The sequence below is a fragment of the Thamnophis elegans genome, chromosome 13 (assembly GCF_009769535.1).
Source record: "Thamnophis elegans isolate rThaEle1 chromosome 13, rThaEle1.pri, whole genome shotgun sequence".
NCBI classification, from domain to species: domain Eukaryota; kingdom Metazoa; phylum Chordata; class Lepidosauria; order Squamata; family Colubridae; genus Thamnophis; species Thamnophis elegans.
The window spans coordinates 10,703,053-10,714,499 of NC_045553.1; the positions used below are offsets into that span (position 1 = coordinate 10,703,053).

Here is an 11,447-nt window from a genome sequence, read left to right on the forward strand (position 1 = left end):
TCCATAATTGGCGGTGACATTTTGGGGGAAAGCAGGAAGTTGCTAGTGGGTGGGCAACAGCGTGCTACAAAATCCACACTACTACACCAGCCGGCTTCTTTGGAAGGAAATGTTAAAATAACCCAAAGACCTGAATTAGTCTTTCAGCCATGCCATAAACAAACATACGGCCACACAGCCTGGTCAGTGTTGAAAGTACAGATACTTATTGATGGGGGTCTTGGCTTCGTCAAGTCAAATATTAACATTTGGGAGGGAAACAAATGTTCCCGCCGCTACTGGGTGGTACCGATTTGGATAGCGACGAAGGGAAGAATTATATTTTCACGGGCGGCTGAATGATTATGGCGGGAAGAGAGGCCGAATGAAAAAGGAAGGAATGTTCTGGAATTAAGAACATTCCAAGGGGTTGCGGTTTCCCCCCCCCCAACACGCAAAACGCCTTTCACCATGGAAGGCTCTCTTCATTGAAGCCAGTGGTTCTCAACCTGTGGGTCGGGACCCCTTTACGGGTCGAATGACCCTTTCACAGGGGTTGCCTAAGACCATCGGAAAACACATATTTTTGATGGTCTTAGGAACCGAGACACCGATTTTATGGTTTGGGGTCACCACAACATCAGGAACTGTATTAAAGGGTTGCGGCATTGGGAAGGTTGAGTGTCAGACCTGCAATTATATTCCTTTTAGAATTTTGGCCTGCCACGCTTTCTCTTATTTCATTATGCTGTTTCATTAGTATAGTTGATGGGAGGGGGGAATAGACAGGAGCAGGATTGTGGAATGTATTGTTTTCATTCTTTTTTAGAAGCCAAGGTCATCTTTTGTCTCCGTACTTTTACACCTGACCGCAAGCAGCTGGGTGGAGCCACCAGTGTGGAAGAAGAAGTTTGGACCATGTGATGGATTGTGGGTGTGGGGACAAGATCATGAACTTTTAACTGGGTAGAATTCTGATGTAATTTCCAGAATTGGGATTAACACAGATGTGCTAAGATGTCTGCTTTATTAAATTGGAACTTTAAGGATCGTTTTGCCTTAGACTTTGATTTAATTCTACATGATACTTGGAACGCTGACATTGAGAACCACTGGTTTAAGCTCTTCTGATTCTCATGTTGCGCCGAACAAAAGAGCTGGAAGGGTCCTTGGAGGTCTTCTAGTCTGACTCCCTGCTCGAGCAGGGGACCGTATACTAGGGGTGCCAAACTCGGTTTCATTGAGGGCCGTATCAGGATTGTGTTTGACCTCGGGGGGGGGGGAATGGGTGTGGCCAGCTCGATGTCACTTGTATGAGGGGCACCTGTGGTGACTCTGCCAGTGAAAACTGACTCCGTTTTTGGCTTCGATGGACTCCTGCAACCCTCTGCCAGCAAAAACACAGTTTGGGGGACCAATGAGAAGCCCTCCTGAGGGCTTCGCTGGCAGAGGCACTGTGGGCCAGTCCTTTTCTGCCTCCAGGGTGGCCCCACAGGCCAGATCTAAGCACCCTGTGGGCCGAATCCAGCCCCCGGGCCTTGAGTTTGACACCCCTACCCTTGACTTGAAAGCCTGCAGTGATGGAGCACCCACAACTGTGTTCCACTGGTTAATTGTTCTCACTTTCAGGAAATTCCTCCTTCGTTCTAGGTTGCTTCTCTCCTCCATTAGTTTCCACTCTGTTGTGGCCCGCCAGTGGCAGCAGATTTGGACAGTGAGGAGGTTGGGGAGGAACATGGGCCAGTCCTGGAGTCTGGGGAAGGCTCGGATGAGGGCTCTGTGTTGGAGGCAGAGAGGGGGCCAGGGCCGTATGCCAGTTATCAGCTGCCATCGGAGTCGGAGATCAGTGGGGCAGAAGAACAGCTGGAGCCTGTTCCCAGTGTGTGCATGCGCAGAGCTGTCAGATGAAGGGAAGAGCTAAAGAACAGGAGTCTACTTGGGAGAAAGGCCAGATGATGAATGGCCCCTCCCAGAGGGAATAAAAGAGGAGTGAAAGGGGAGTGGAGTTTGCAGGAGACAATTAGTTCGCTTCATTGGTTCGTGACCCTCCGAGGCTCCTTGCTAAGTTCTGCAGATATTGGCCTGGCAGCTCTCCAAGCCAGATAAGGTCTGTGACTGTAAATCCTCCCTTGAAAAACTTTGCTGGATGCGAATGAGCAGAATTCACAGTCAATTAATAAAATGGGTTTTTGTCAGGACCAGGAGTTTGCTCCAGACTCTTGGGAAGCCTCGGTCAAAACACACCCGTGGTTTCCTGTCTTGCCTTCAGGAGAATAGGCTGGTCTCCTCTTTTTTTTGTGGCAGCCCCTCAAATATTGGAACCCTGCTATTGTGTGACACCAAGTGTTAGACTAGACATATCTAAATCCACCCTGTCTGCCTTAGCAGAAAGTCTGAGACCACTCCCCCCTGTCCTGTCTGCAAACAGAAAGAAATAAAGGTAATCGCTAAGAAACAGCAGTAGCAAATTACCCTACATTTGTTTGTGGTGAAAAGCTGCAACCGCAACTGTGTTTTGAAAGCAACACATCCTTTGGATTAGCAGAAGGAGAACAGTTTGGGACATCCTTCGGGGTCAACAAGAAATGTTTTCACTTATCCACCCATTTGGGGAAAGGGGTATGCACCAGGGGAGGTGCAGAGTGCAGCTTCTGGCCGGGCAAGGAGTGATTGTGTGCTGATGGATGTGTTGATGAGTGTGTTGGTGCAGATGGGACTCCACCCTCAGCCTCGGCACCAGACCGAGCAAGCTGCCAGTCCTGTCTGCAATCTCAATCAAAAACCGATTGTTCAGTTCTTGTTTAAGCAGCTCGTGATCTAGGAGAGCAGGGAGAAGGAAAGAGAGAAAGAGATAGAGAAAAGAAAGAAAGAAAGAAAGAAGGAAGGAAGGAAGGAAGGAAAGAAGGAAGGAAGGGGAAAGAAAAGGAAATAGGAATGAAGGGAATAAAGGGAAGGGAAGGAAAAGAGAGAGGAAAAGGGAGAAGGAGGGGAAGTAGATTTTTTTCATATGTTATGGGAGGGGAAGAAAGGAAGGAGGAGAGGGTTCTGTTATTCTGACTTTCATAATGAAGAAAGAAAAGGGAAAGAGAAGGCGGGGAGGAAGGAAGGAAGGACAGAAATGAAAGGGAGGAAAGAAGGAAGGAAGACACCAGGGCCTAGCAGTCTGTGAATTCCACCAAAAAAAACCCGTAGAAGTAAAAAAATTCAAAATATTCACCTGGCATTCCCTATTTCTGCACGTCATGCTGTGATGGTTTTCTACGTGAGAACTCATTGGTGGAGGTAAGAGAGATGCCTGTGACAATGTACCAATCAGAATCCCCGAATGAGGCTGGCAATACATGATTGGTTGGTTGAATGATATCAACAGGCTGGTATCTAAAGAACAAGAGAGAATACAATGAGCCATCACAGTAGAAAACATTTGGGGGTGGGGGGTTAGCAACATTCAGCCCATTTCCACCGCCACCGACCAACCCCAGAGGCCCCCAGGGTCATGTCTGATCTTGCTTTCAAGGGGACACATTTGGGAGCAGAGAGAAGGGCAACCCAACGAAGAAGAGTCTCCATCTCTTCTTCCAACCCCACCAACGTTTCTGGAGGAACTTCATGCATGCAATGAATAAGAGGTTGGGCCTTAAAGGTCAACATGGTTCCTTGCCACTTGGATTTCAGGCTGTGGGACAGATGACGTTGCCTTGGTGAAGCCCATCAACCATATGATGTTCCGTGCCTTAATGGGCCAGGGAAAAACAACTATTGTATTTTTCGGACTATAAGACGCACCAGAGTATAAGACGCACCAAGATTTTGAAGAGGTAATTTTTTTAAAAAAAGGTTTTTGCATTCTGTAGGCCTGCCAAACCCTCTGCATGCCCCATTTTTTGTGAAAAACAGGGTATGCATAGGCTTTGGGAGGCTTGTAGAGTGCTCCTGGGGGCTGAGGGGGCAAAAACAAGCAAAAAACAGCCCACTTTTCATTCGTTTTTGCCCTCCCCAGCCCCCAGGAGCACTTTGTAGGTCTCCCAAATCCTCTACATGTCCATTTTTGCGAAGGGGACGGGGTTTCAGGAAGCCAGAAATGCTGCATTCAGTGTATAAGATGCATCCATATTTTCACCCTCTTTTTGGGGGTCAAAAGGTGCATCTTATACTCCGAAAAATACGGTAAGTACTTGTATCTTTTTTTTAGAAGTGGACTCCCCAAACCCAAACCCAAACCCAACTTCACTTCCACCAAACCCTCGCATATTGATTTTTTCAAAGCCACCCTTCAAAACCCCTTCCAGATCATGCAAAGCCATCATTGCAAGCCCCCTTGAAATGAAGACCTGACAATTATCTCCCCAAGTGATGGATCAAAGTCATTAAGATTCCTCAAAACTGCTGGAACCAGAGTTCTTACGCTGCTGGGTTGAAATATTAATGTGATGTGACTTGAGTTGCAATGAGGTTTGGTCCTAAGCCTCCTTCTTCACAACAGTCTCATTGCTTGGATTTGTTTGTTTTTCCAAAGTGATCCAACAATGTGGATTTGAAGCGTTGTACCAACGGACAAATGCCAGAGACCTGAAAGTTGCACTGGAGTCAAATTAATGATTTAGACTGGGTCAGATCCAGTTCTCAGAACCTTCCTCACCGTTATGGTCCATTAGCAACCAGTGGAGCTGGTGCCAGAGTCAGATGGTGAGTCTTGGAGTCTGGGGAAGGCTCTGAGGAGGGCTCTGTGTTGGAGGCAGAGAGGGGGCCAGGGCCGTCCGACAGTTATCAGCTGCCTTCAGAGTGGGAGATCAGTGGGCAGAAGAACAGCTGGAGCTTGTTGCCGATGTGCGCATGCGCAGAGCTGCCAGGAGCAAGGAACTACTAAAGAACAAGGGCCGACTCGGGAGTAAAGGCACAGGGAGACAGTGAATGGCCCCTCCCATAGGGAATAAAAGAGGAGCAAAAGGGGAGTGGAGTTTGCAGGAGACAATTCGTTCGTTTAATTAGTGTGAAGATTTGTTTGTGACTCTCAGAGACTCCTTGCCAAGTATATTCTTGTACAGCCGTTGCGTTTGGAAGATATCGGCCTGGCAGCTCTCCAAGCCTGATAAGGTCTGTGGTTGTAAATTCACCCTTGAAAGACTTTTTGCCAGGACTGTGAATGAGAGGAATTCACATGAGCTTCATAAAAAGGGGTTTTGTCAGGAGTCTGCTCTGTGAGTTTGGGAAACCTAGGTCAGAACACTCTCTACAGCCATGTTGAGAGATTTGAGGAGGTGAACAGGAAATGGGTTTATTATTAAAGTAGCACAATTTGGTGAGCCCCTTAATTAGTAATAGCTTTGCAGGGTTCTAGATTGAGGACTTGGTCATCACCAGCTACCTGACTCGTAATTCAGTGCTAGGATCCCTGAGCTCAAAGAAATGAAGGATGTGTCATATCCAATCTTACTCAGGAGAGGAAACCTTGATAGATGGATTATCTAGTCAGTCAGGCCTGCAGCCATCCTTTCTTTTGGATCTTTGGCCTGCCACACTTTCTATCATTCTACTATGCATTTTCTATTGTGGGAAAATGGGAGGGGGGATTGTACGGAGTGAGATGCTATGTAGCCATAACAAAATTCTTTCCAGAAAGCCAAGGTCATCTTTTGTCTCTGCACTTCTGCATCTGACCTGAACTAGAGAGGTGGAACTGCTAGCATGGCAGTGGGAGATTGGACCATGTGATGGGCTGGTGGGTGTGGGGGCAAGATCTTGAACTTTCAACTGGGTGAGGAAAACCGGGAAGCTTTCAGATTCAGGTTTTCCCAGATGTGCCAACATGGCTCTCTTCATAAATTGGGACTTTGAGCAATACTTTGCCTCGGACTCTCATTTACTTTTGGATGCTATTTGGAACCCTGACATTTTAATACCTCAAAATTTCTGGTAAAAGAGCTTATCATCTCTCTTAAATTGGTTCCACCAATGAAGTTATTTCCATGGAAGTCAGACAGAACTCTCCAACGGTTCCTCAGCTCTTGAGTTGTCCCACTGAATAAGGTTATGAGAAGCAGCTCTGGAGGAACAAATTCAGTTCGATGTCTTTCTGACTTAAGTCTCAGGAACCGAAGGCAAACTTATGTTTTCCAGAAGACAGGCGGTCCTCATGGAGATGGGAGCTACAGAAGTTCCGCCCACAGAACTGTGATGGCTGCTTTCTTCTCTTATTTCCTATCTGTTGAATTAAAAACCTTCCAAGGAGGAAATGGGAGAACCCAAAAGCATCACTGCTATTAATGGTTACAAATCTCTCTCTTCCAAGCTACTCTTTCTCACTTCTTAACTAGCTTTGTATAGGAAATAGGAGAAGGTGTTGGCATACATGGGCAGCTACTTTGATCCCCATGCAATCTCATATTCTTTCTTCAGCTCTACAATCTCTCTCTTTTAATCTCTCTCTCTCTTTCCTCTCTTTCTCAATCTTGCTCTTTCCTCTCACTAAGAGCCCTGAAATGAATCCATTCTCCAGAATAGGCAGAGAAAGTTTCAAATCTTGTGAATGAAAAATAAATGAAAGTTTTGCTTCCTCCAGAGTTCCAGATGTCCAGTTTTATAAGGAGAGCATGTGCTCAAAAATTGGAACAAAGGGAAATAATATTTATTGTCTACATTTATTTGCCTTTTAGAGGAAGGACTGCTGTTCACCAAGGCATTTTTCCCCCCATATTTCCTAGTTTAGCTGTGCTTCATATGTAGGGCTCAATCCTGAATTTTCTCTTGTCCTGCTAAGGACAGAAATGTCATTTGCATACGTTGATTAATTCCCAACTGTGAATGTTATTGAGGAATTTGTTTTGCATCCATAAATGAATAACGATGAGCGCTGGGTCTCTATTTTCCCACAGTGATGGCACATAAAATCAGCGTTTGCTGGAAGAATTTTGCAGCTGGGAAGGAATTATTAAAAAAGGGATGTGTGGTTAGGACGTGCTTTTTAAATGGTCCATCTACTACTAAGGATGAAACTTGCATGTTAGGTACAATAGGGGAATTCTATGAAAAATGGCATCTTTTGACTCAAAACCTTTCCAATTTAGTTCTGGCCACATATGCTTGAACATCATGGCTCGAGTCCCAATTCCCATCTTGGCTAGGACGTTTCCCACATCTGGAGGATATCAGATTTGGTTCACTCCTATTTTATAATTCCACAGGGCTAAGCATTTTTCTGCCCCAGTAGAACACTGCTATTTATTTGGGGCAGAGGCTGAGACTCACAAAAAAAGAGAAAAAGATGGACAGAGTGGAACATTTAACTCAAAAGAGATTATGTTTTTGAGCCACTGTGGGGATCAGATCTGTTCAAAGAAAGCTGAGTGCCATCTTTGTGGCTTCATGGTTGCCACAAGGCAGAAGAGGGGACAGGGAGGGGAAAAATAGATAGCTCGGTTTTGCCATAAAAAAAAAAGTTTTTCCTCTGGGAACCAAGGCCATTCCAGCAGGTGGCTGAGAAGAGAGGAGGAGAGGAGTAACCAAGCAACCAGCCGGCACTTCTATTCGACAATGTGACTTGGGGAAAGAGGGGAAGTTTCACTTTTTAATTAGGTGGAAAACCGCTGGAACTTTCAGTCCGTTTTCACCAGTTGTGCCAATATGATGTATCCAATAAATCTGAGGAATCCTTCAGAGTTCTGCTTTCAATGGGTGCATTACTCGGAACACTGACACTGAGTTTAAAACTCAGAAGGGGCCTTGGTTTCTTCTCTCATTTTTCCTGTCTGGTTTTGATTCTTGTTACTTGCAGGAGGAGGAGTGGCAGAACCTGAGGGCGGAGTGAAAAGGGGGATCTGCCTAGAATCCCTACATAGTCACAAGCGAGCTACCTTCCTGGAATTCCATTGACCCCTATCTAACTCCTAGCTGAAGCTGAGAAGATTCCCATTCTCAATTCCTAGCATGAGTTGAGAAGATTCCTGCGCATGGCCTTTTAGCAATAAGCAGTTCAATTGGACCTTCGCGTAGGGAAGGCTGATCTTTTGCGCCCAAAGGTAAGTTACATACTTGGACTGAGGGACTGAATCATGTACCTCTCTCAAAGTGGTGGCCAGCGTACCTTAGTGGGGAATCCAGAGAGCAGGTGTGCACTTACCTGCAGGGTGTCCTGGGATCACAAGGCTGTTGGTGGGCAAGGCTGGAGGTGGGGGCGGCAGCGTGGGAGGGGTGGCGAACATGGCCGGATGATGCTGATGTTGGGACTGCGACCGGAGAGGGAAGTGCGAAGCGGCAAGGTTGGAGATGGAAAGGGGCACCACAGGGCCAGAGGAGTGGTGGGGTGGGATCTGTGGGGAGAGAGAAAGGTGCTTGGGCAGGCTAATGCTCGTGGCGCTGCTGGCACTGCTGCTTCTGCTGTGAAGAGAAACAGAAGAGATGGGGTGGGGGAGGCAGAGAGAGTGAGAGAGAAGGAGGAGAAAGAGAACATGGTTAGATAAGGACCAGGTAGTCTACAAAACAACACCATCATTCTTGAAAGCATCCCAGCACCCTATCCCCAAGAAAACAATGCTTTTGCAGTGGGTAGACTAGCCTTCTTCTCTGACTTGAGGTTTTTCAAAATTAGAACTTCTGGACACTGTTGTTCCAGAACTAAGAGAGAAATGTTCCTTCTGACATCTGAATTAGGCCCAGGATTAGCTGGAATGAACCTTAAGCCTGTTATTCTTGAACCTTCTTCCTTCCAGTTCGATGCATCTGAGATCCACTCACTATTCCCAACTTGACGTTCCTCATGATATTTTATCCTCTACTCTGGTTAACCCTGGTGTTCTGAGGTCTCCCCCCCACCCCAGAAGAGGATGAGAAATATGCCCCACAACGTTTGGTCTTAAGATCCGTCATCTTCCTGGGCAGTTGCCTCCTCTACCTTAAATCATATCCCCCATTTAAGAGACCCAACAGGAGTTGGGAGAACCTGGAGGAGCTCCACTTAATGCTGCCAAAACTCATCCGATTTTCAAGCCCAGTGCATGGAGATGGAGATGGAGATGGGTTTGCAAACCACAGAAAACGTTCACTGCCATTTTCCTGCTCTCACAAAGTTCGAAGGATTTGGGATAGGAATCCAGAAAAAAGATTGTGGTGGAACCACTGGCTGGAGGCCCCGATTAGGGGAGTTAAAAGACATTCCAGCTTAGAGTTGATACAGGGAAGGAAATGTTTGAAGTCAAATCCTTAGATCTATATATGCCTTCCCCAAGGGAAGGCAGCCAGCCTGCTGAATTTCTTGTAAACTGGTGGATCAACAATAAGGAAACGTATCTGATCCATTCTTGGAGCGGTTCTGGTTGGCTGCACCAGACAATGATTGTCCAAACACTTGAGTTGGGTGCTAGGTTGCAAACGCACAAACACAAATACACTGTTGAGCCCTGCCAGCGGAACTGGCAGCAGATTCAGACAGTGAGGAGGTTGGGGAGGAACCTGCGCCAGTCCTGGAGTCTGGGGAAGGCTCTGGTGAGGGCTCTGTGTCAGAGGCAGAAAGAGGGCCAGAGCCCTATGCCAATTATCAGCTGCCTTCAGAGTCAGACATCAGCGAGGCAGAAGAACAGCTGGAGCCTGTTCCCAGTGTGCACATGCACAGAGTTGCCAGACAAAGGGAACAGCTAAGGAACAGGGGTCGACTTGGGAGGAAGGCCACAGATGGACAGTGAATGACCACTCCCAGAGGAAATAAAAGAGGAGCGAAAGGGGAGTGGAGCTTGCAGGAGACAATTAGTTCATTCCTGCATTTTTGCCAAGAATTGCGGTGGAGTCTGAAAGATCTCGGCCTGGCCACTCTCCAAGCCTGATAAAGGTCGGTAATTGTGACCTATCTTGAAAGACTGTGGGAGAGGAAAGACTTTGCTGGAGAGGAATTCACTGTCAATTAAATAAAAGGAGTTTATCGGGACGAGGACTCGGCTTTGTACTGCTGGGGAAGCCTAGGTCAGAACGAACACACACACACATACACACACACACAAACAGAGAGGCTGCAGGGAAGACAGCCTTCCAATCAACTTTGGCTGCCCCCACCTGATATTATTGATTCCGTTGTGGGCCACTTGATGATGGACTTGGTAACCGAGAGGAGGGGGGATATGACCCGGCAGTTGTGTCCGAAGCTCGGGCAACAACTGAGGTTGCGACTGGGGCCGAGGTTGAGGTTGAGACTGGGGTCGAGGCTGTGGCTGAGGGGTGAGCCTCGGAGGTGCTGGTGCTGAGATCAACGGTTCCTTTTTCAGTAGCGGGCTCGCCCGGGTGCTCGACGTGGGTACGGAAGAGCTGGACGTCACGATTGTGGGGGCAGGTGGTGGGCTGGAGAGGGGCAGAACGAACGGCAGGTCCGTGTTCACTTCCTGGCTGCGTTCAAGCCCGGAAACTTTAGGGAGGTTTCCTGCTTTCGTTTCAGGCTTGTCATTCGAGGTTGGACCTACAACAACAAAACGGGGTAAGGGGAGAAAAAGCAACAAATTTTAACACGCATGTTTTTTCTCAGCTCAAGGAAGGGAAGTTGCGGCTGGAGGACCTCCTGGCTGGGAATGAAGTCCAACCCATATGGAATATAGCATATCAGACTCGGAAGGGACCTTGGAGGTCTTCTAGTCCAACCCCCTGCCTAGGCAGGAAACCCTGCACCACTTCAGACAAATGGCTATCCAACATCTCCTTAAAGACTTACAGTGTTGGGGCATTCACAACTTCTGGAGGCAAGTTGTTCCACTGATTCATTGTTCTAATTGTTAGGAAGTTTCTCCTTGGTTCTAGATTGCTTCTGTCCTGGATTAGTTTCCACCCCTTGCTTCTTATCCAGGTGCTTTGGAGAATAGCTTGACTCCCTCTTCTTTGGGGCAGCCCCTGAGATATTGGAAGACTGCTATCCTGTCTCCCCTAGTCCTTCTTTCTATTAAACTAGACATCCCCAGTTCCTGCAACCATTCTTCATATGTTTTAGCCGCCAGTCCCCTAATCATCTTTGTTGCTCTTTGCACTCTTTCTAGAGTCTCAACATCTTTTTTATATCGTGACGACCAAAACTGGATGCAGTATTCCAAGTGTGGCCTTACCAAGGCCTTATAAAGTGGTATTAATATTGATTCTATCCCTCTGTTTATGCAGCCTAGAACTGTGTTGGCTTTTTTTGGCAGCTACTTGTGTGAATAATGGAGAACATCCCATTATTCACACAAGGTTCTTCTTCTTTTCTTGTTGGTTACTGCTCCACTACAACATCTTTTGCCTTCAACTTAAGATGGGACCCCAGCAGTCCTCAATTCCTCAGAGCGTTTCGGAAGCAAAGCTAGAACCAGAATGGATGTGGATTGAAGGTTTATTTGAAGGAAGCACCATAAAAAAGGAACCAATCAAGAAAGTTCATCTCCAAACTAGGAAGGTCCGTTTTCCACAAAATGTCTCATGTCCTCCACAGGTTAGGACAAACAACGCTACCGGCAAAGAAGAGGAGG

The 11,447-nt window shown here is 47.0% G+C and overlaps 1 protein-coding gene across 10 annotated transcripts in view; it reads right to left on the reverse strand.

Moving 5' to 3' along the window:
- The window catches only part of FBRSL1 (fibrosin like 1), a 592,776-nt gene that overhangs the window by 38,444 nt on the left and 542,885 nt on the right, over window positions 1–11,447 (reverse strand). For 9 of the 10 annotated variants that reach the window (XM_032229092.1, XM_032229090.1, XM_032229091.1 and 6 more), the window contains 3 exons: window positions 10,018–10,414; window positions 8,096–8,352; window positions 3,197–3,357 (listed from right to left, as the gene is read on the reverse strand). In XM_032229092.1, the coding sequence (XP_032084983.1) occupies window positions 3,197–3,357; window positions 8,096–8,352; window positions 10,018–10,414 (815 nt within the window). The remainder of the gene's footprint in view (window positions 1–3,196; window positions 3,358–8,095; window positions 8,353–10,017; window positions 10,415–11,447) is intronic. The other variant, XM_032229085.1, reaches the window with a different exon arrangement.